The sequence below is a fragment of the Sorex araneus genome, chromosome 4 (assembly GCF_027595985.1).
Source record: "Sorex araneus isolate mSorAra2 chromosome 4, mSorAra2.pri, whole genome shotgun sequence".
In the NCBI taxonomy this organism is placed as follows: domain Eukaryota; kingdom Metazoa; phylum Chordata; class Mammalia; order Eulipotyphla; family Soricidae; genus Sorex; species Sorex araneus.
The window spans coordinates 222,240,720-222,263,354 of record NC_073305.1 but is presented as its reverse complement, the minus strand read 5'-3'; the positions used below and the strand labels follow the sequence as shown (position 1 = coordinate 222,263,354).

General features: G+C 58.6%; 2 protein-coding genes across 4 annotated transcripts in view; one reads left to right on the top strand and one right to left on the bottom strand.

Moving 5' to 3' along the window:
- The window catches only part of IFT140 (intraflagellar transport 140), a 35,117-nt gene extending 16,220 nt beyond the window's left edge, over nt 1–18,897 (bottom strand). The window contains exons 1-19 of one of the 2 annotated variants that reach the window (XM_004604423.2): nt 18,364–18,897; nt 17,216–17,342; nt 16,244–16,418; nt 13,866–14,087; nt 13,334–13,455; nt 13,098–13,240; nt 11,881–12,056; nt 11,166–11,257; nt 10,485–10,591; nt 10,081–10,226; nt 8,156–8,359; nt 7,969–8,041; nt 6,332–6,423; nt 4,239–4,366; nt 3,477–3,594; nt 2,904–3,034; nt 2,114–2,261; nt 1,373–1,504; nt 146–348 (exon numbers count right to left, since the gene is read on the bottom strand). In XM_004604423.2, the coding sequence (XP_004604480.1) occupies nt 146–348; nt 1,373–1,504; nt 2,114–2,261; nt 2,904–3,034; nt 3,477–3,594; nt 4,239–4,366; nt 6,332–6,423; nt 7,969–8,041; nt 8,156–8,359; nt 10,081–10,226; nt 10,485–10,591; nt 11,166–11,257; nt 11,881–12,056; nt 13,098–13,240; nt 13,334–13,455; nt 13,866–14,087; nt 16,244–16,390 (2,384 nt within the window). In that variant the 5' untranslated portion in view covers nt 16,391–16,418; nt 17,216–17,342; nt 18,364–18,897. Of the gene's footprint in view, nt 1–145; nt 349–1,372; nt 1,505–2,113; nt 2,262–2,903; nt 3,035–3,476; nt 3,595–4,238; nt 4,367–6,331; nt 6,424–7,968; nt 8,042–8,155; nt 8,360–10,080; nt 10,227–10,484; nt 10,592–11,165; nt 11,258–11,880; nt 12,057–13,097; nt 13,241–13,333; nt 13,456–13,865; nt 14,088–16,243; nt 16,419–17,215; nt 17,343–18,189; nt 18,326–18,363 lie in introns of those variants that run through there. The other variant, XM_055135413.1, reaches the window with a different exon arrangement.
- A 312-nt stretch (nt 18,898–19,209) lies between these two features.
- The window catches only part of CRAMP1 (cramped chromatin regulator homolog 1), a 35,323-nt gene continuing 31,897 nt past the window's right edge, over nt 19,210–22,635 (top strand). Inside the window, exons 1-2 of one of the 2 annotated variants that reach the window (XM_055135423.1) lie at nt 19,210–19,500; nt 19,960–20,285. In XM_055135423.1, the coding sequence (XP_054991398.1) occupies nt 19,961–20,285 (325 nt within the window). In that variant the 5' untranslated portion in view covers nt 19,210–19,500; nt 19,960. The remainder of the gene's footprint in view (nt 19,501–19,959; nt 20,286–22,635) is intronic. The other variant, XM_055135422.1, reaches the window with a different exon arrangement.

Genomic DNA, 22,635 nt, shown 5'->3' with positions numbered 1-22,635 from the left:
ACTTTTCCCGTGGCCCCTCGGAAACTCCTGAGTCCCCCAACGTCCTCTCCAAGTTGAGAAACACTGGAGGGGGCAGTGTGGTGGGCAGTAGGGACGTTCCGAGTATAGCCCCGCAAAGGCACTGCGTGGCCCGCCAGCCCCTCACCTTTTGATGAGCTTGATGGACCTGAAGGCCTCATCCATATCCCCCACAGTGACGAAGAAACTGAAGTTGAGCATGGCGTCCTGAGTGGGCTTGTCGCAGTCCTCCAGCCCCGTGAAGTCCCGCAAGGGCCTCCTGCCCACCACCTGGGGCACATGCTGTGGCCCTGAGAGCCCTTGGTCCTCACAGCGGTCAGCTTCTCCGGGCTGGGCAACAAGGGTGGGTGTGTGGTCAGGCCCCCATGCCCCCCTCTCAGCCCCCAGCTGCAGGCCTGGGTGCAGACATGTACAGGTATGTGCAGACTCGTGCACAGGCCCAGGTGCAGGCTTATGTGCAGGTGTGTGTAGGCAAATGTGCAAGTGTATGTAGGCCCGTGTGTGCAGGCCTGTGTTGTAGTCCTGTACAGATACTATGCTGGAACATGCAGGACCAAGCAGAAGGCACAGGAGTGGGATGAGGTGGAGGTGTGGGGGAATCTGGCCTAATAACTGGTCAAGGAACATTCCAGAAGGTGCCTGCACGCAAATGTGCCTGGGCTAGAGGCGGGGCAGGTAGGCTCCAATTACCCTCCTGTGGGCCTGATGCGTGTGTAGTCAGGGTGCTTCAAGGGGGCACACGGACTGTCATACCACAGCATGACTGTGGGCCTCCGCCCAGCCCTGGGTGGAGGTAATGGTGCAGTTGCTGTCATGTAGGTCATACTGCAACGCTGGGTTCCAGGGTGTGGACCCCAATACACCATGAGTGTTGAGAGTTAAAAATGGCGGGGGGGGGGACGAAGGGCAGAGACAAAGTGGGGTGCCTGTATCTGGGCTGCCTTATGCAAATGCCCCCAAAACAGGTAGAGAGAGTATGAGGGGTGGGGAAGACGGGGCAGGGAGGGCATTCAGGGTGGGGATGTTGAGGGAAGCCTGGGAAGACCCTCAGGCCCGGTGCGTGAGCCACACAGATGCCCCGCTCTCTCCGGAAGCTCCCGTAGTGGGAGCCGGCCCGGGTGATGCAGAAAGAGCAGCTGGGCGCAGATGGGACAGGAAAGCTGAGGGCGTGGTGCCCACAGGGGAAATGCAGGAAGCCTGGGACTTGGCCTCGGGACAGCTGTCCGCACCTCCCAACTGTCCCTATGCCAGAGGCCTCACGTTGGCTGGGCTGTGGGTGGGTGAGTGTGGTGTGGGGACAAGAGGGCCGAGCCCACGCCCATCCCGGAGGGGAGTGAGAATACAACGCCCGCACCTGCTTGGTGAAGTAATAATGGGGCACTTGGACGCCGAGAAGGCTCTGGAAGGCGGGAGGCCGGGGGAAGCTGTCCTGAAGCAGCAGGCCGTGCTCTTCAGAAACGAAGAAGGACAGGACCAGCACGTCCGCCTGCGAGAGAGGAGCGCGGCTTCAGGGGTCAGGTGCAGGGCTGCACTCGCACCCAGACCCTCAGCACGGTTGTCCTGACCAACAGCCTGGAGCGCTCACGCTCACGGGAGGCTGGGCAGGCAGTTGCGGGGTCCCCCTTGTGCAGGGATGGGGACACTGCTGCGTCCCACCCTGCAGAAACTGGGATGTCAGACACTTCCTCCTTGTGCCCTGGGTCCCTCCACTCACAGACCCTGCTGCCCTGGGCAGTACCGGCCTCTTAGCGGGGGAAAACCTCAGGCCTAAGGAGAAGCTGCTGACTTGCAGGGGAGTCCTTCAGTTTGGGGGCCCTTGAGAGTGGACGGGAGGGGACGGCCACTTTCCCAGGGAATGTGGGGTGCCCCGCAGGACACCAGGTGTGAGACATGGCCCGAGATGCCATACGGGGCCGGCTGGGTAGCAGGGGCAGTGCTTGAGGCCTGGGGAGCCAGCAGGTGGCACTGCCGTCTCCTGGGTCAGGCAGGGGTGCCTCAACAGGGACAATAGGTGAGGGGCCTGAGGGGACAGTGACCATAGCGTGTGCCCATGAGGTGCCGGCAGGCCCTGGCAGCCCGCCCAGTGCCCAGGTACCGTGGGGCCGGGGGCGCCCTCCAGCTGCGGCAGGGTCCCAGACAGCTCCCGCACCGCCTCGCACACGAACAGCCGTGGCTCGCTCTGGTCCCAGAAGTGGTTTAGCGGCAGCAGGTTCAGTAGCCTCTCGTCCCCGAAGGCCTGCGTCCTGGACAAGAGGGAAGCCTGACCATCGAGAAGCTCTATCTCCAGGGAGGCTGGTGTTCTGTGGGGGTCCATGTCCTTCCCAAGCGGGGGTCCTGGGCTGTGCTGGCACTCTGCCCCCAAGTCTTAACTGTTCCAAGAGTCCCACAGAGCTGACTGTGGAGGTGCAGGAGCCAGGTGCCCCCGACTCGGAAGGGCAACCCCTCACTGCAGGAATAGGAGAGGGTCCCTGCTCAGCACCGCAGGGTTCTGGGGCGCACTGGGAGGTGGGTGGGCGCCAAGCACGCCCAGGCCTGGAGGCTGGAGGCCAGAAACCAGGGGGGTTTGAGGAGAGGGAGGTGGAGACCACTGGATGAGAGAAGGGGCTCGTGGGCGGCAGGACAAGGGCTATGGCTCAGAGGAAGGAGTGGGGCCACCAGAGCAAGGTGAACATCTCACACCTGTGGCCTCCCTCCTGAGCCTGTTGGGAACATAGCAGGCCAGGCACCAAAGCCCAGTGGCACTTCAGTGACGGTGGTTAAGATGCCACAGAAACCCCTGCCACAGCCTCGCCCCAAGCCCATGGACCGAGCATCAGTCCTTCCAGGGATGCAGGGTCAGTATGGCAGCGCCCCTTGGTCCAGAGCCCTTCACACTGGGCTCTTACTTCTTAGCCTCCTGCCCCTGGAAGGACATTGCCTCCCTCTGGTCCACTTGTCCTGTCTTGAAGTCCACGATCGTCACGGAGTCCATATCAATGTCATAGAAGCAGATTCTGGAGTCGGGGCTGTTGTCAGCCTGGGGGAAGGGAGAGCAGGAAGGCAGGGTGGGCGCTGTGGGGGCAGCCCGCTGTCAGCCGCTCCTGCAGGTCTCACGAACCAGCCCATGGGAGCAGGCCGTGGGTTTGAGGAAGCCACCTCCCATGCAACCAAGTGCGAAATTGCCCATCAGCACAAAGTTGGGCGAGGGGAAATGACCTGCAGGGTCTGGAGTGCGGAGCTGGCTCAGAGCAGCACCCCAGCCCTGCCCATGGGGGGAGCAGGGGTTCTGCACCGTGGAGCCACCCTGGGGAGCCCCAGTGATGTGGGCAGAGGAGCCTGCGGCCTGTGCCCGCTCTTGCTGTACGAGGCAGCAGGGCGTGAGCCAGAGAGGCTGCAGGTCACGGCGTGTCCTGGCGCCATTGTGCTGTGTGGGGGGGCCTCCGAGGCAGTGCCAGTGCCAGGGCCGAGGGCGCACCCACCTTGCGCAGGAGCATGCTGATCTTGCTGCCATCGGCACTACAGCGGAGGGACGCCAGGCTGCCTGCACCAGGGACCAACTCGGCCAGGCTCTTGCAGTCACAGTGCGCCTTGGCCTCTCTGCAGGGAGAGGGCCAGTGTGGGGGGCCTGTGTCTCCCTGCAAGGTGGCCGCACAGAGGGAGGCCTCGTGCTTCAGCCGGCAGCCCGCATGGCATATTCAGAGCACGGTGGGCGCCCTCCCAGAAGTCTAGGAGGTGCAGGGGGCATAGAGGCCACAGCACAGGAGCCCCCAGCACTGCCTTCTGTGGGGACAAGCACTGGCCTGGAGCCTGCCTGGTCTCGGAAGTACGAGGCTGGGATCGGCAGCTGCTGTACCTGCATTCCTTCGGAGCTCCAGAGTCTGGGACACGTTCACAGTAGCTGGCAGGAGCCCTGGGCCTGTGTCCCCCCACAGACCCTCATGCTTTCTCCAGCTAAGTGGCATATCTTGGCATGACCATAAACTCTCGCTGTGTCCACCTCCCTGCAAGCCACATGGTCTCTTTCTAATCTTTATGCCACACCTGGTGGAGCTCAGGGCTCACTCCTGGCTCTATGCTGAGGGACACTCCTCGTGGGGCTCGGGGACCATATGTGGTGTAAGGGAGAGAATCTGGGTCAGGTACATGCATGAGACAAATGCCTGATCAGCTGTACTATGGCTCCTGGCTTCAAGTGTCGTAAGTTTTTAATAGCAGTACTTCAATTTGATGCAAAGTTGTACCTTCTGGAAAGATCGAAACTTTTGAAGTGTGCTAAGTCGGTCCCCACAACCAGGAAATCACCACAGACATCCAGGCAGCACGGGTTGCCCTCCGTCTGGGAGAAGAGCAGGAGCTGTTTCACCGTCCCCTGAGGAGAGAGAGAGGGACCTGTGGTGAGGGGAAGAGGAGAGCAGGGGGGAAGAGTGAGCGAGTAAGAGAGCGCAGGGCCTCAGGCGAAGGAAGAGCAGAGAGAGCGGGCCTCAACTGAGAGGGAGAGCAGATAGGAGAGTGGGGACAGCGGTGAGGGGGAGAGCAGAGAGGGGGGAGAGAATGAGAGAGAGCGAGACAGAGACAGAGTCAGAAACAGAGAGACATAGATGGAGACAGAGTCGGGGGAGCTTCCAGCCGGGCTCACTGCTCAGGGCCACAGCAGCTTTCCCCTACAGTGGGCAGGAACGGCCAGCAGGCAGAGGTAAAGGAGAACCTGGCAGCGGTGGGAGACTCCTCCAGGCCACCTAAATGCCCTGACAAGGCCAGGTGGGGAAGGGTGGGGAACTGGCTGCTGGGGAGATGCTCAGTCTGAGAAAGCCCTGCATGCTCACACAGGACAGGCTGCCTGTCTGCAGCGACGCCAGCGGGCACAGTAAAGGAGGCTGTAGGCAGGGTCTGGGGACAGGAGGGACGCTTCCAGGCCTCGTGGGAAGCGGGGGGAGGGGGACTGGTAGGGAACTTTGCTCACAGGAAGCTGTTGGATGTGGAGGGGTATGAGTTGATCTGAGTGATTTCCCGGCATTCAGGCTTATTTCCTTATTATTTCCTTATTTTGGTTTTGGGGCCACACCCAGCAGTATTCAGGGGCCTCCAGGCTATTACCCGGACCACTGGGGACTCTCTCCGGTCCCAGCGGTCAAACTTTAAATAGCACTTACAGGGGCCAGAGCAATGGTACCACGGGAAGGTACCATTCCCTTCCCTTGCACATGGCCAGCCTGATTTGATCCCTGGCACCAGATATGGTCCCCTGAACACTGCCAGGAATGACCTTGAGTGGAGAGCCAGGAATAAGCTCTGAGTGCCGCCGGGTGTGGCCCAAACCAAAACCAAATATCGCTTTAACCTTACTATTTGGGAAGTACAACCATAGGACCATGGAGCAGAGCTGGCAATTTACCTTCAATACAGACTGACCCCGCCTCCCCATCCCAGCAGGCGTCCGCTCTGTCCTCTTTCCTAGCTGTCCCCACAACCTCCACCCCCACAGCCCTGCAGGCCATCCGACTAACACAGCTGCCCTTCGCTCCTTCCTGTGCCCACTCAGCCCCCTGGACCTTCCCCATGGTCCATGCCCCGATACAGGAAGGTGGCTCTCATGGTGGCCACCTCCCAGTCCAGGCCCTCTCTGGCCTTGTTCAGGTTAGCCTAAGGGCCACGGCTCCTTGTCCACACACACAGACACACATAGACACACACACACACACGCTTTGTGCAGATGTGAACGAACTAAGGATCTCAGAGAGACCCTTCTGTGTCAGTGTGGCCTGAATGCCAAGGACACTCTCTTCATGTGATGACAACACATGAAGCCACTACCATCAGGAGACGACCAGAGGACAGAGTCCTGGCCAAAAACGTGGGAAACTGGAAGCAGCAAGAGGCCCACTTCCCAGAGCTGACCTGCTGACAACTGGTTTTGGGATTTTGAGTCTCTGGATGTGTGACACGGAGCCGCTCAGCTGTTAGGAATTCACTATGACAGCCAGGGGGACCAGGGGACCCTGCCAGCCCCCACGCTTTAGTACGTGTGTGTGGGCTATGGGCAAAGCTGTGGATCTCGCAGCAGGAGGGGAGAGGGACGTGCGCCCTGGCTGGCCTCAAGGCGCACGCAGGGAAGGGCCACGGCCCACCCACACACTGAGCCCTGCCAACACTTCCTCCCTTGACAGCTCCAAGAACTCAGGCTGTCCTACCCCCGGTTCTTGAGCCCCAATAGTTACAGACGGAGCCCCTGTGGCATCAGTTTGTTCAGCAGCAGCCAAGGTGAGGGGCCATCACCAAGGCCTGCAGAAATGCTGCTTCCCTGGCGGTCAGTCCCGCAGACTCCGAGAGCAATTACCTGCCATGTTCGAACTTGAACTCGGTTTGGCTCCACGGTGTAAACACTTTCTTCATGCATGGCCAGCACTGGAGACTCGCATGGGAAAGTGCCTAAAACGGACGGTGTGTCAGCAGGTGGTGGAGCTCGGCAGCAGCAGAGGGGGACTGGCCTCAAAATGATACTGCGAGGGGCCCTGACTGCAGACGAGCCAAGCAAGGGTCTGCCCGTGACCATGCTGCAGCAATACCTGTCAGGCTGGTGGGGACTCCACAGTGAGCACTGCCCCGCCCCCTCTGGGATTGATGCTTCTGGCCCAAGACTCAGAGCAAAAGTATCAGCTGTGCATCTGCCTGTCTCTGGGAAGCGGGAGAGCCAGTCCAAACGGATCAGAGATTCTCACTGAAAAGCCAGCACCCACTGTCCTGTCTGGCCCCTGGGAGCCTACGATGGAGAGAGGTATGGGAGCAGCGGCAGTGTGCCAGAGTGGGAAGCGTCAGAATGCATGCAAACAAGGTGTCAGAAGAGTAGAAAGACAGGATGAAGCCAAGTGAGGAAGCCGGGCAAGGACCAGCTAGAAAGGGCTGAGGGGTCCAAAGAGAAAAGCAGCTCCCTTGGGCACAGGGCAATGACAGTCCTCTGTGAGGTGACAGCCACGGCATGTAGGACACGGAACAACCTGTAGCCAGTTCCTGGGGTCAGCTGGGGTACCCCCAAAGACACAGGTCCTATGGCCTGGTGCCCATCAGACAATCATCAGGCAGAAGCCAAGGCCCTGAGGTAGGGCTGGACCCAGCTTGCAGGAGGCCTGAACTCAGTGCAGGCAGGCTGCAGACGGAGGAGACGGGAGAGCTGTGGTCAGGAGTGAGGGGCCAGTCCCTGCTGACAGCAGACTCTTCCTTAGTCTCTCGATGCACATGGCCTGGCCTGTGCCCGAGTGTGCCCCCTGCACCAAGAGCTGAGTTCCTAGAATACATCCCACCTGCACTATGCATTTGAGCCTCGTGTTCCAGCAGCCTGCATAGAGAAGGGAAGCTCTTGGGGCCAAATGCCGAGAGCCGGACGGAGGGGGCCTGCGGACCTGTGGACTTTCGGCTGCCAGGCCGGACACGTACAGGCTCAGCCTCACCCAAGCCCTGGCATCACGGGCAAGCATCTACCATAGGCAGCTCCCTTTCCTCTCCACTTGTTTTTGCTTCTGGGCTATACCTGTTGGTGTCCAGGACTTACTCCTGGCTCTGAGCTTAAGGATCACTCGTGGTATGTACGGGAGACTAAGCGAGTTTGAACCCGTGTCGGCCATGTGCAAGGCAAGCGTCCTCCCTGCGGTTCTTCTAGCACCAGAAGTCCATTTCTAAGCCCGAGTGGTCATCCCACACTCCCCACACTGCGGCAGCCAGCACCCCGTTAACGGCACAGAACAAATAAAACAGGGTTCGAAGGGCTGGAGTGATAGCACAGTGGGTAGGGCATTTGCCTTGCATGTAGCTGACCCTGGTTCGATTCCCAGCATCCCATATGGTCCCCTGAGCACCGCCAGGAATAATTCCTGAGTGCAGAGCCAGGACTAACCCCTGAACATCGCCGGTGTGACCTAAAAAGCAAACAAAACAATACAAAACAGGGTTCGAAGACTGTGAGAAATAAAAGGTTCCCACCTGCATTTCGTAAAGAGGTCCCAGAAGGCTCAAATATCACCACCTGCTTTCCGTTCCAGACGGCCACAGCATCCTAAGAGATCGAGGAAATGAGAACACAGCTGGCATGCCATCAGCCCCTTCCTACCGCAACCAGCTCCTGTCCACAGGGAAGACCCTGAGCAAGCCCCAGCCCCCTCAAAGTCACCTTGGTGGCAAACACGCCGCTGACATGCATGTCGGTGCGCAAGCTGTGTGTCACCCCTGAGGATAGGAAGGACACGCTGAGCAAGCTCGGGGACACCTGCACCACGGCCACCTGCTGGTGGAAGTGTGAGGACATGGCCTGTTCGCTGAGGATGACCACGGAGAGGATGTTGTTGACCGCTAGCAGGTTCTTCCGGGAGCCCCACTGTATTCACCGGGGAGAGAAAGGAACCCGTGTAAGCTGGGGAAGGAGAGCCGGGGACCTTGGCAACCCCAGGCCTCCAGCGAATCCCAATACACTTTCCCTGTCATAGTGCAGATGGCGCATGCCAGAACACCCAGAAAACCGCAAGCCTGGGCCGTGACACATGGGCGACTCTCATCTGCTTTCCCTGGTCTGAGTGCAGCACAAGGACTCAGCTGCTGTGTGACGGGGCGTGAACTACACACACTGTTATAGCGTCACCTTCCATTGGTGACAGGAAGTGCCATTTTCATAACTGCTGAATTTTACGCATGACTCGACATTTCTTCTGGGTCACACCCAGAAATATTCAGGAGTTACTCCTGGCTCTGCATTCAGGAGTTACTCCTGGTGGTGCTCAGGGGATCAAAACCCGGTCAGAGGCATGCAAGGGAAACGCCCTCCCCCCTGTACTATTGCTCCGGCCCTGATTCAACATCTTATTCTGGGGGGGTGGGCACACCTAGTTGTATTTAGGTGGTTCTTGAGGGGATCGTGTGATGCTGCAGAGAGAAATGGGGTTGGCTTCGTGTAAGGCAAGTGCCTTAACCCTGCACTAACTCTCCAGCCCAGGACAAATATTTTTTTTTCTTTTTTGGGTCACACCTGGCGATGCTCAGGGGTACTCCTAACTCACGCACTCTGGGATTACTGCTGGCGGTGCTTGGGGGACCGTGGGAGATGCTGGGAATTGAACCCAGGTCGGCTGCATGCAAGGCAAACGACCTACCGCTATGCTATCACTCCAGCCCCGATTCATCATTTTTTTAACCACAAAAAAATGGTTTTCATTTTTTTCAAATCCACACAGGTCTATTTCTGAATTTATTTTGCGGGGGTAAGATTTCTGGGTCACACCCGATAGTGCTTGGGACTGTTCCTGGATATGGCTGCAGGGCATGTGGTCTCGGGAGTGACCCGGGGCTGGTCATATACAAGGCAAGCACCTTCATCTGTCTGGTCTGGGACCAATTCCCAGTTTCATTTTTTTGGTCTGTATCCATTTCCCAGTCAGCACAGTGTTTTGTTTTTGAGGGACCACACTTGGTGGTGCTCAGGGGACCATAAATGGTGCTGGGGATTAAACCCGGGTTCTTACCTATTGTGCTATCGCCCTGGCTCTATGCTACTTCTAGTCAGTTATTCTGAGCTGGCTGCATCAACTAGAAACTCTCTTCAATCTTCCACTCCCATGGACAGGCACCCGGCCTGTCAGGGCAGCAGTTTTACTGAGACGGCAGGAGCAGCAGCAGTCAGTGGCCCAGAGGCTGAAACTGCAGCGATAAAGCTGTCTACTGTCCAAGTTTTCCTTTCCTGATGTGTAGGAGCCTAAGGAAGTTTCACCTTAATGATTAACACAGGGCATATCTGAGAGGCAGCTTGCAGAATGGCAGGGAACATAACTGCTTACCAGTGGAAACCAGGCTCCTGAAGACAGGCTAGTGAAGGGGCATAACCCTGGACACAGAGGCCACTATGCTTGTCCTGACTTTTCCCTCATGTCCCTGAAGGCAGAGGCAGGGCTCCCTGGCCATGCAGCAGAGTATTTCCTTGGGCTGGAGAGACTTTATGGGTTGAGGCACTTGCACACTGTTAGCCGAGTGAATGTGGTGGACGGAACTGGCTTGGTGCAAACAGTCCCCATGCTCTGCAGGAAGCTGGGCCACCGCCACGAGGTTTACCTTCATCTGGGTGATGTTTCCCTCCAGCTCAGTGGGCGAGTGAAGGGCCCACTTGTCTCTGCTCTCTGCCCCTTGGGTGCTCGGCACACCTGGCACCTTGCTCCACAGGGCCACCCGTCCTTTATCGGTGCCTGCTGCCAGAAGACCTGTGGAAAGGAGAATGCAGTGGTAGTTCCCGACAGGGTGGGCCCGCAAGGCCGGGGAGCAGCCCCCTCTCCCTGGCAGTGCTGCGTGAGGGTCTGTGTGCTCCTGGGGGCTGGCGCTTTCCCCTCAGCATCCAGGCTCTCTGGCTCCCCTGCTTCTCACCCAGGGACAAGCACGTCCTGGCCTGGATCATGACCCCTGAGTTCCCCGAGGGGAACAGGCAGCCAGAGTAATGGGTGAGGTTGTGCCTGCCTGCTCACCTTTGGCTTTGCAGTAAGAAACACAGTTTATATTCTCTCCGTTCTCAAAACCAAACTTCTCCTCGAGACTCAGGACATAGTTCTCTCCTCGTTCCAAATCCCAGAACCTACAACAGGAGAAAGGTCACTGGGGCTTCTGTGGCATGTCCAAGTTCAGTGGCTTTGGGTCAAGTGGCAGAACAAGCTTTATATCAGGAGAAAGAGGCGTGTGGCCTCTTTATATAAACAGAACAAATGTTTCAAAGCACACGGCACAGGGTAGAGGATGGCACATGAGGTCCCACAGCACCCAGTGCAGAGGACTAACGGGTGGGGGTGGGTGCCACTGTCCCGGAGGAGCCACAGGGGAAGATAGGGGCCCTGAATTTTTTTCATTTTTTGACTCGTTTTGGTGACCTCCAATACTGCATCATGGCTCAAGGCCATTCAGGTGACACTTGGCCCAGTTGTGTGGGCCCAAGGCCACTAGCCCCACCTTGGCCATACTCGGTGTCAAACAATACGGGGGATTGAAGTGGGGGCTCACGCTTGACTGCCTACACCCAGTCATGTGGCCGATCTCTGGTCCTGATTCTCTCCATTCTTCAGTCTCGGGTCTTAGGGCTGCGTCCCGCCCATGAGAATCATCCTCATTGGCACACCCTTGGTCTGGCCACACAGGCTTTCCCGACTGGCACTCACCTGAGCACGGACTCCCCGATAGCAGTCACTAGCAGACTGTCCTCTATCAAAGCGATATCCGCCTGGCACCCCGTCTTCCCGCTCAGCTTCACCTGGAGAACAGTGATCAGAAAGCTGGAGGTGGCCTGCTGACCACGGGTCTGTATCCTTGTGCCTGAGGTCTGTTCTGCAGCGACCAGGTGGGCTCTCCTGGGGCCATGGGGCAGGGTGAGTTCCACAGAGGGAGGTGCCCCCAGGACTGCAGGACACACTGGTACTGACGGTCAGCAGCCTCCTGGCAGGCAGGTGCCTCCCTGGCCCAGGGCCCTCAGCCAGAGGATGTTGCCAATGGCCACTTTACTGCATGTGACTGAGGACTCACACGGGCAAACCCTCCCGGACACAAATGACTGTTGGGTCTGCAGAATGCGACCCCAAAGGGAAGGCAGTGAATAGGCCTCTCCCCAAGACTTTACGGATTAAGACACTTGCACACTGTCACCCGGGTGAATGTGGTGGATGAACTGGGGGCTGGCTCTCAGCCACTACCAAAGATGCCTGTACCCCAACACCTCCACGGCACACTCAGGGCCTGCGCCCACGCAGAACAGTCCCCCTGGTTTGCTGGAAGCCAGGCAGGGATGCCATCCCCCCTCCTGAGCAGGCACTACAGGCCTGTCACCACAGGCAGGGCACCTTAATGGTGTTCACACAGATGTAGCCAGAGCCTGCCCACCTTCATCACTTCCTCCACCTGGCCCTCGGGGGTCACCATGTAGAGTGACAGCAGCAGGTTCTCTGTGACCACCACCAGCGCCTCTCTCTTGTCCATGTAGAAGAGCGTGTGCACGGTGCTGTCGGCGGCTGCCACCTGTGTGCTCTTGCCCTTCTCATCCACATAGTGCACGGTCCCTGGGGCAGGGAAAGGTGCTGCCTGAGCCCTCGGCCTCCTCTTCCACCCTCCCTCCAGTGTGAAGCCACACCCATGTGTCCCTACAGGAATTCGCAGACTTCCCCCACAGAGGGGGAGCCACCTCCCCCCACCTCCTTTCCCAGGGGAGCTCTTTCCTCTTTCCTACCCCTGGGCGATCCCAGCACCCATCAGAGCTGTCCCTTCACCTCTATCCTCTGCGCACCCTTATGAAAGCCTCCTGGGGACAGGGCTGCCCTTCTCAAGAATGCCTCAGGCCTCCAGGGGCACACACGGGTAGCACTCAGGACCGTTGCCCTGTGCCTTGTGGAGAAACCCTCCACCTCCACAAATAAGCCTGTCTCCTCAGGTAAAGGGGAGCCCTTCTTCAGATGCCAGGTGACCAACTCCCAGGGTTTGTGACATGCTCTTCCCAGAAGGTCACATGGATGGTCTCTCAGCAAAACATGCTTTAGGGTTGGAGAGAAGATAGTGCGGAGGGTGCTTGCCTTGCACCTCACACCCTGCCAGGAGTGCTGCCTGAGCAGAGAGGAATAAAGCCTGAGCACTACTGGGTGTGGCCTAAAAACAAAAGCAAAAAAACCCCTAAAAACCAAATGAAACACATGCTTTAAAAAGTCCATTTGCCCTGGGGATGCTGGTGTTAGGAAACGTGCACTGGTGGAGGAATGGGTGTTGGAATACTGTTTGACTGAAATCCAACCATGAACAGCTTTACAAGGGTATATCTCACCGTGATTCAATGAAAAAGAAAAAAAAAAGAAGTCCTTTCATTCAGGGCCAGGATTTCATTCAGGAAGAACAAGTTGAGTACATGCATTATGGGACAGAGGCCCAGGCCCAATTCCCAGAGCCACCTGGTCCCCTAAGACTGGGACAAAGAGCTGGGAGGAGGCCTGAGCACTGCTAAGTGTGGCCCCCAAGCCACAAAGTACAAAAGGCGAAGAAAGTGCACTTGTTCAGTCTTGTCAAGAACCCGCAAGGGCTGGTCTAAGCCCCAGGACCCTGGCCCTGCCTCTCACCGTCCACCAGGCTAACAAAGAAGGACAGTGCCTCCTGGGAGCCCATTTTTAGGAAACTTCCAAAGTCGCTTTTCCGCCAGTTAAACATGTCCAGCGCCTTCTCGTCGCCGCTCACTGCCGCCTTGGCGAGCTGAACGAGGTCCCTGAGTGTGGAGATGATAGAGAAGAGGGAGGGTCACTGCAGGTGAGTGGGGGCTGGGAGTGGCTGGTGGGGGCCACCCGGACTGCCCACTCACTCTCCCGGAGGAGGCAGCCAGAAGATGCAGTGTGTGAGCCGCCTCCCATACTCCAGCTTCAGCAGGGGTGTCCCCTGCGCACGGCCCCTCTGGTCCAGCCTCCACAAGAGCGCGACGCCAAGCTGCAAGAAGCCATAGCCAGTGTGGCGGGCAGGTTCTGCTTGCAGACTGCTACACCACTCAACACCCCCAGCCTGAGGTGGCGAGGGGCACATGGTGATCCCTAAACCCACTCAGAGGGGCAGGCTAAAAAGACCACCTCAAGAGCTCCTGCTGTTCCTGCCCAAAGCCTCACTCCACCTCAGCAAGCATCTCGGAATCAGCAAGCCCATGCACTCCCACGGCTCTCTCTCCGCTGTCTCATGTGCTGCCCCATTGCCAAACCCTACCCGAGCCTCTTCTGTGCCAGGACCCAGGGCACTAAGGTGTCATGCCTCATTGGGCTCCCCGGGCCAAGAGTTTGGGGACCTGCTTCTGTGGGGCCTGTACAACCTCCCGGTCCTTGCAGTTTGGGGGGAGGCTGCCTGCTTACCTTGTCTCCTGACACGAGACAGTTTCCATTGGTGCTCCAGCTTAGAATGCTGACGTCAGCTGTGTGTGTCGGGGGGACTATGTGCTGTTCTTTGTCCCGCTTATTAAGCACTGTCACTTCTCCAGTCTCCCAGCCGATAGCCAAGGTTGGCCGCGTAGGATGCCAGCACAGGCAAGTGACTCGGAAAGACCGTTCGACGTGTATATCAGGCACATGCTCCCCCTGTCACAAACAGAAAAGTCACACATCAGGAGAGAGGTAGTCAGGCCAAGAATTCTGCAGACCAAGTACGCAACATTGGCCTGAGGATGGTGGGTTTTCTGGAAAAGTTCCAGCTGTCACAGACCAGCAAGGTGGCCCCAACCAAGCTACAGAAGCACAGGCGGACACTCCAGTGACCAGCCAACTAGCAACCCTCAGAGAACAACTTCTCGAAGTTGCTCATGGTTCCATTGAGATGCTACTCACTCAAGCCTGTTGGCTGCAGTGTTCTCCCTTCTGAGGATCCCAAGAGCCTTTCTGCAAGTGGTAATGAAAGACACAGACATGGCATGCTGCGCCTCCCTTTGCCTAGTGAAGGCTTTTCTTGAGTCACATGCAGTAGTGGTTGGGGACAACGCCAGGCTGGGGAGCAAACCTGGGACTTTGCTCACTGAGCTCTCTGGCCCCTGCACAGTGGAGGTTTCTACAGGCTAAGCAAGGTGTTAAGACATCACTGAGGATTCATAGAATATGTGCTTGCATATTTTGGCATCTTCTAGAATATTTTAAAGAGTTTAGGGTATAGATCAACTTCATTCTTATTTATTCTTGGTGCCTTGCAATCTCCAGTTGTCACCTGATCATCCAATAAATCATGATTCGGAAATTGTGTTTTCCTGGAACAATTGGACACACGGGAAGTTCACTTTGAGGACTAGCCCAAGCACTGCAGGGTGTGGCCCAAAAACTAGAAAAAAAGAAATGCACACTGGGACCAGGGAGCCAGCCCAGCATGTGTGCAGCCCCAGGTTTGAGCCTGCCTTCCATGGCTTCCCAGCACCAAACATCAGGCCCGCATCGTCAGGCCAAGAGTCACAGGCAATGGCCCCAAGACACTGCCAGTGGGTTTTGGGGTGCCTATTATGGGGGGGCGGTAAAGAGGTAGTTTGTCCTGCAGCAGTGTTCTGTTTCTGTGCCACAATCAGTGGTGCCCAGGAGACCATAAGTGGTACCAGGGACTGAATCTGGGGCGACTGAATCATGAAGCGAGCACCTTTCCTGCCATACTGCCTCTCTGGGCCCCTCTGTAGTGTTTTAAACATCTGGATTGGATCCCTCATCAATAGCTCTCTGACATAATAGCTCATCAATACTAACCTCACCAGTGGCTCTCCTTCGGGGACTCACCCCAGGAGACAGCAGCAGAGTGCTCAGTGCGAGGCTGAGTGAGGCTCTCTGGCTGGGTGGCTGGGAGGGGGTGCCCTGGGGTAGGCAGTGGGAAGAGGGGAAGGCAGCAATCAAGTGTCAAAGGCGAGGAGTCTCATGGCCGGCAGGAGCTGGGGGCCCCTTGGGTTTCCCTCCTCGCCTTCAAACAGAGGCAGGGCTGGGGATGGTGGGTGCACCTAAGGTTCCAATAGACGGTTCTGCCCCATGTAAGAACAAGGTACAGGGTCCTCTTAAGTTCACTGCCACAGGGGGCTGGGCCAGCTCCTCAGAGACTTGTGGGTAACAACCACCCCAAAAACCTGGAGCTGGGTTAAAAGTTGGGCTGACCTTACTCTCTGGTCCTGACCTGTGCATCAGGAAACGGGCAGTGCCTTCTAGACGTGGGAGCACCCAGACAGCCTGGGCAGGGCAAGGGAGCAAGGCTCGGCTTAGTCTAGGTCTGTGGTGGCCAAACTTGACAATCTGCAGTGGTTTGCTAGCAAAGCTAGAGGAGAATCGTTTCAGATGGCCAAAATGAGGGGACAGGAGAACAGGTCAGACAGGTGATGTTGGGTGATGTTTGGGGTTTACTTCTGGCTCTGCATTCACTCCTGAGTAGGCTTGGGGGACCACATGGGGTGCTGGAGATCAAACCTGGGTCAGCCCCGTGCAAGGCCTGACCTGCTATACTATCACTCCGGCCTCTGTGGAGCTATTTCTAGCTAGTGACTGAACTGACTGTGTAATCTGTCCTGAGCATTTCTTTTTTTTTTTGTCCTGAGCATTTCTAAGTCAAACTCAAGAGGCGAAAGGATTAACCCCACGGTAATTTCAACTTGAGAACTGACAGTGAATGCATTTTTGTGAGAATGAGTACAGGGATCTGAACCCACAAACACACACTCAATGGAAACAAAAGGAAACTGCAGCAACAGCATCAGATGCCAGAACTGCTGTTCCCCACTACTCACTTGCTCCAGATACACATCCACACGACCACCTGAGGTCGTGCTGACAGAGGCGACTGCCAGAAAAGGATGGACAGGGTGCCAGCTGATATGAGAAGGAGACCCCACTGAGTCAGGGGCTTCTATTCGGTGGTCAAAATAGAGAGCCATGATGCAACTCGGCCGTCAGGTCTGAGACCTGTAAGCAAAAAGAACAGCTATGCCTTATGGGGATCAAACAAAACAAGATGATTCTATACATGAAATTAAAGAGCAAACTGCACACCTACATCACAAGGCATTTGGCAACTCAGAAATGCTGTGTTAGACTGATGAAGTTTCCTCTGCAAGAGTCTCACAGGTGCACCTCGTGGAAGCCAGGTGCAGACCTGGGATAATGCAAAGTGCCATGAAAATGATGCGACTCACTGTATTTAACAGGAGTCCTACAGTCTGGAGCACATGGGCGATCCTTGCTTTCTAATGTAGTCATAATATGACAATCCTCAGAGTTTCCTCTTGTGAAAAACTTTGAGCTCAGTAAAAAACTAGCTGTACCACAGAAAAGTACAGAAAAACCTCCTGCCATTTTTTTTTTTTTTTGCCAAGTGTAGAAACCTAGGCTTTTACCTCCAAGACTCAGTGGTAGAAGGCAAAGGATCCCTTTGTTAGTCAAGAAAACCCAAGCACAGCAACTGTGGAGAATATACCCTTGAGAGGTACATGGATTCGACATGCTCACCACCTGAGTCTACTTTTTCCCTGGCAAACATGTGCATTGCCCCTCTTCAGGCCTACGGGGGCATGATGAAAGAAAGGTGGATCTAATTATGCCAGCTTTCTCACACCCTACAATCAGATTGGTGAGAACTAATGTGGATTGATTCGCTACTGTTTAAAATATTTGGCTTCAGATTTAAGAGGATGGCTATTATCAGAGAAAGTAGGAAACAAACGTCTGTGAGGATGTTGAGAAACAAAGCCGTCTATACTCACCGCCAGTAAAAGGTGTAACAGTATAGCTACTGGGAAAGTCTGGTGGCTCCGGAAATACTGGTGAGGTACCAGATGATCCAGGAATTCTATCTCTGGATATACATCCCAAAGAAATGAAAGCAGAGGCCTGAACCAATAAAGCAGCAGCATTATTCAGTTGTTGGAAAAAGGTACGAACCAGTCTATTGATGGGTGAATTAATAAAACACACTGTGCTGTTTTCTTTCTTCAGGATTTTATTCCATCTTCAGAATAGAAAAAGTTCTTACACAAGTTACAAGAGTGAAGCCAGAGAATCCTGCATCTAGTGAAATAAACAGGACATAAGAGGAGAAACCCTAAGGTTCCACTTACAGAAGCTCTGCTAGACTTCAGTTTGGGAAGGGTTAGAGAAAATTCTGGGACCACAATGAGATAGGTCAGAACCTGAAACTCCAGGGGGCCAGAGAAATAGTACAGTGGGACGGGCGCTTGCCTTGCACACGGCTGATCCGGCTCCATACCCGGCATTCCAGGTGGTCCTCTAGCCTGCCAGGAGTAATTCCTGAGCTCTGAGCCAGCAATAAACCCTGAGCTTTACCCATGTGGGCCTCCATGCCCCGCCCCCCCAAAAAAACCCCAAAATGGACCGTTCAAATCAATGGGATCAAACCAATGGGTCGTCTGTGCTTATGGATATAATTGGATGCGGGTTAAAAAGCACCCCGGGGGCTCGAGCGATATACAGCGAGGAGGGCGTTTTCCTTGCACATGGCGGGTTCGACCCCCGGCATCCCACAGCATTCCCCGAGCACTGCCAGGACTAATTTCTGAGTGCAGAACCAGCTGTGACCCCCCCAAATAAACAAAAACAAAACAAAACAGAACCCCCCCAAAACTACCGTTAACACTTGAGAAATTCTGTCGCTCGAGGGAATGGGGCCAAGGGGACGCCTGGCGGGACGGCATCTCCAGCTCCCCACGCCCGGTCTCACCTGACGCTCCAGGGCTGCAGCCTCCGCCGCGCGGGGTTTCCGCGCACAAACCATCGCCTAGTCGCCAGCTCCTCCCAGCTCCGAACCCGCGGCTCCCGCCGCTCGCCTCGCCACCTCCCGCGCCCATCCCACGGCCCCGCACGCTCCTAGACCGGCGGTCGGGGACGCACTCACCTGGGCCCGGCCGCGGCACCGCCGCGCGTTGCCGTGGCAACGACGGCCCACGCAACCCGGAAAGACCCGAAGTCGGGCGCCGCCGGAGGCCGGAAACAGCCGAAGCCGCTCGGCGGCCGAGGCGGGGCGAACGCGGGGCCCGGCCTCCTCGGCCCGCTTCGAGAGGCGCTCGGGTCGGCGGGGGCTGAAGGGGAAGCTGGCTTCTCCGGAAACGCCCCCTGCACGGCGTGCCGGACCCCCGCACCCGGGGCCTCGCACCACTGCGGGGCTGTCCGAGCGCGGGCGTGGCGAGCCCCAGGGCGCCGTCCGGCCCCCGGAGAGGACGCCGCGGCTCCGCGACGTGGGGGTCCGCGGGGAGGGCTCGGGGAAGACCCTCCTCCCGGGCGTGGGCTTTCGCGACGGCCCTTCGCGGCCGCCCCGCAGCCCTGAGGCGCACAGCAGGCGCCCGGCCTCCCGCAGCGGCGCGCCTGTCCCCGCGCCTCAGACGCCGCCGCCTTCGCGCCCGATTCAAGCCTCCGGGCCGAGGCGTCGTTTTCTTCTCACGCATCCGTCAACACAGCCCTGGCCAATCGCGGCCCCGGCGCCCGCGCCATTGGCTGCCGGTCGGGCAATCAGAGGCGACGCACGGGAGCGCACGTCCGCCGCCGCGCGTCACCACAGCGCCCGGGGGCCCCGCCCCGCGCCCCGCCCCGCCCCACGGCCCCGCGCGCCCGCCCGCAGCCAATCGGATCGCCGCCCGGAGGCGCGCCCGCCGCGGACCTCCTGCGCGCGCGTCCCCGCGGCGTCGCCCCGCCCCGCGCCGCGCCGCGCCGCGCCGCGCCGTCCCCGCCGTCGCCGCGGCAGCCGGAGCCGGAACTGCCGCCGAGCGCCGCGGGCCGGGCCTCGGAGAGGCTGAGCGGCGGCAGCAGCGGCGCGCGCGGGAGTCCGTCGGCCGCACGCCGGCCGCGGGGCTCGACGTGCCTGCGCCCGCGCCCGCTCGGCGGGTGTCGTTCCGGCGGGAGACCGGCCCGGCGTCGCGGCCTCTCGGAGGCGGGCGCTCGGGGCCCCGGGCGGCCCGGCCCGGCCGGTCCTGCGGGCGCCCGGGCGGCTCCCGGGGAGCCCGGGAAACGCTGCGGCCGCGCGGCGTGGATGAACAAGGTGACCGGGGCCGGGGAGGGGCCCGCCCGCCGCGGGGTCGCCGTGCGGGCCGTGCGCGCCCCTAGCTCCGGGAACGCCGGCCCCGCGGGGTCCCCGCCGCGCCGCCCGCGCGAGCCGCTGTCCCGGGCCCCGCCGGGCCGGGGTCTTTGTCTCGGGCCGCCCCGAGCTCTCGGGCCGCGGCGGGGACCCAGGGTTTCCGCCGCCGCGGGAGGGGCCCGGACGGCGGCGTCCGCGCGGCGCTGCTCCCGGCCGCCCACCCCGGGGCGCACCCCGGGACGCGCCGCCCCCGCTGCCCCGCCGCCCCGCCGGGCGCCCAGCGGGCGTGCGGGGTGTCCCGGGCCGGCGGGGGTCGCGGCCGGGCGGGGACGAACAACGGCGGCCGCCATGTTGGGCGCGCGGGGCCAAGTTGCGGGCGGCCGGCTGACCGCGGCCTCGGCGTCCGCGCCCCTGTCCCCGCAGGATGACAGTGAAGTTGGGGGACGGCGGCGGCGAGGACGGGCTCAAGAAGCTGGGCAAGAGGCCGGCCGAGGAGGACTCGCTGGAGGGAGCGGCGGGGGACGCGGCCCAGGACGGCGGCGGCGGCGGCACAAAGAGGGACGGGAAGAGCCCCCGGGACGGCGGCGACGGCCCCCCGGACCCTCCGGGCCCCTCCCCGCCGGCCGCCGGCCCGCAGGACCAGCACCACTTCCTGAGGTCCAGCGTGCGGCCGCAGAGCAAGCGGCCCCGGAAGGACGCGCCGTGCGCGGTGGGCGGCGGCGGCGGCGGCCCCGGGCCCCGCGGCAAAGGTAGGAGGCGGCGCGGGCCTCCGGGGCCAGGGCGGACAGCAGCGGGGAGAGGAGGCACCTGTCCAGCTCGGGGAGACAAAGGCAGGGCTCGGGGGGCTCTCCTGGGGCCCGGTTGGTCGGAAGCCCGGGGAGGCCGCAGCTGTCGTCCACGCCCGAGCCGGCCAGATCGCAGGCACCTGCGGCCGGTGCGCAGGCCCTTCCCTCACGCCCGCTCGCTGGGGCCCGTCGGCGTGCTCCGAAAGTGGTACAAGGCCGTGTGGCCCAACTGCTGTCTCCCCGCTGTCAGCTGCCGGGTTGTCTCCCTTTGTTCTGCTCTCCTGCCGATTTAACTCGGGGGCGCCAGATTCATTTTCTGTTTCAGGCCAGGAGTGCAGCACATTTAGAGAAAGCAGGTCTAAGGTCTGTTCCTGGAAGATTTTCAGGAAAGAGACTTTAACTTGGCTCTGAGGAGACTTGCGCTAACAGCTCTCTGCCCGGCGCCGTTAGAGCTGCCTGCCTTGTCCCTGAGCAGCAGGCCTTCCCCGGCCTGTGGCAGGCATGTCTGGCGTCTGCATACTTGAGGATGTGAGTGGAAATGACTTGGACTGTTTCAGAATTGAAAACATAGGTCTTCCCTTTCAAACTCCCGTAAATGGTGTATTTTGATGTTAGTGCTAATGGATTAGGGAAATGAGTGTAGTTTTGCTTTGTGAAAGCGTCTCGGTTGTTTCAAGTGAACTCCAGGGGTACCTTTCCGGTGAGTTTGTGGCTTCAGTCGCTGCCCACCCAACGTGGCCATCTGGCCGGCATAGGGAATCCATAAAGACATCCTTGCTTTCTGTCCTCGGATCTGCTTTTCCATCAGAGGTAGGTGTTCTCTCTCACCCCCAAGTCAGGGAGAGCCTGTACCCTCGGGTCTGGCTGATGAGAGATGGGGCACTGGAGTAGGCGGAGTCACTCTGATGTTGTGGCTCTTGCTTTCCATTGTAGCGTGTGGCTTGGAGTAGCAGTGACACGGGTATTCATTTGGCATCTCACCAGACCTCTTCCTGGCGTGGCCTGCAGACTCCCGCAGGTAAAGGAGAAAGCTGTCTGGTGACTTGGAGGAGAGGACAGCAAGTTTCAGCACCACTGCTCTGGCTTTGACCTTGGCGAGGCCTCCCCGGCTGACCCTCCTCTTGCCTTGGATGGTCTCTGCTTCTCAGACTCCTCTCCTGGCCGTCACCAACCCTGCCCTTCGGCAGCAGCTCTGGAGAAACCCCCTGGGTTAGGCAGCACCCCCGCCGGGCAGTGAGCAGTGCTGGGGCTGCCAGGTCGGTTTCTGCCCTGGCCAGTTGCACTCTATTCTGGCCCAGAGAGTCTTGGAGTCAGGGTGGGGATGGCTTAGACTGGAAAAGCGTATTCTCCATTTGCTTCTCTCTCTCCAGCTCTGGCCTCTTAGGAAAACTAGATTTTTGTCTACCTGAGTTTAGGTTTTCCTCTGGTCAAGTTCCAGATCAGTTCTTCTTGGATTAATTGCTTAGTGTCTGCATGCTAAGCGTCTTGTCTTTGTCCCTGTAACACTTACAGAAACTAGCTGCTGGAACGTGGGCTCAATTCGAGCGAAAGGCAAGCTGCAGATCAGCAAATTGGCCAGTAGCCACAGCAAGTCCTAGATCCTGTCTCCATAGAAAGTGGCCCCAGCTGTTCTGTTGGAGATTTCTTTGTGATTGGTGAGGCTGTGTTTGCCATCCCCCCTTTGGGGGCATGGGAGGCTGTTGGCCCATCATGGAATAACATCAACCATCATGCGGTCACACGGCTCTGAGGTCAAGTGCCAGAGCTGAGGTACCAGTCAGGTACCAGCTTGGTGGCACCTCTAGCTATTGCCCAGTAGGAGAGATAGGTGAGACAGGCCTCAGGGCAGGCAGCAGTGTCCAGCACTGGTTCAGCATCTCTCCCCACAGTTGCCTTCACGGGCTGTGTTGAAGTCCGAAGCCTTGCACAGCGCTTACTGTTGACACCGCTGCTAGTACCTCCTAACCATCTTTGAAGGGCGTCTCAGCTGTCTGCCTGATACAGTCGATGTTGGGTGACGGGCTGCGTGCACATTGGAAAGAGGCAGGAGCAGCCTGGCATCTGGATTCTGCCCTGTGGTTGCCTCGACTCTGGCTAGGGAAAGGGTGGCATGTCCCTGAACTTCAGTCTTTTGGCTCTGAGGGTTCTGGTGAGGTCCTAAGAGCTGCGTGTCACTAGCGCTTGGGTGCACGGGCCAACTGCAGGCCACCTTGGGGCCCAGGGCTTCTTGCAGGCTTCCAGAAGGCAGGCCGCTTGAAATCAGGGCAGCTGTAAACTTGGTGACTCTGCCTAGCTCTTAGCTCTTGAAGAGCTG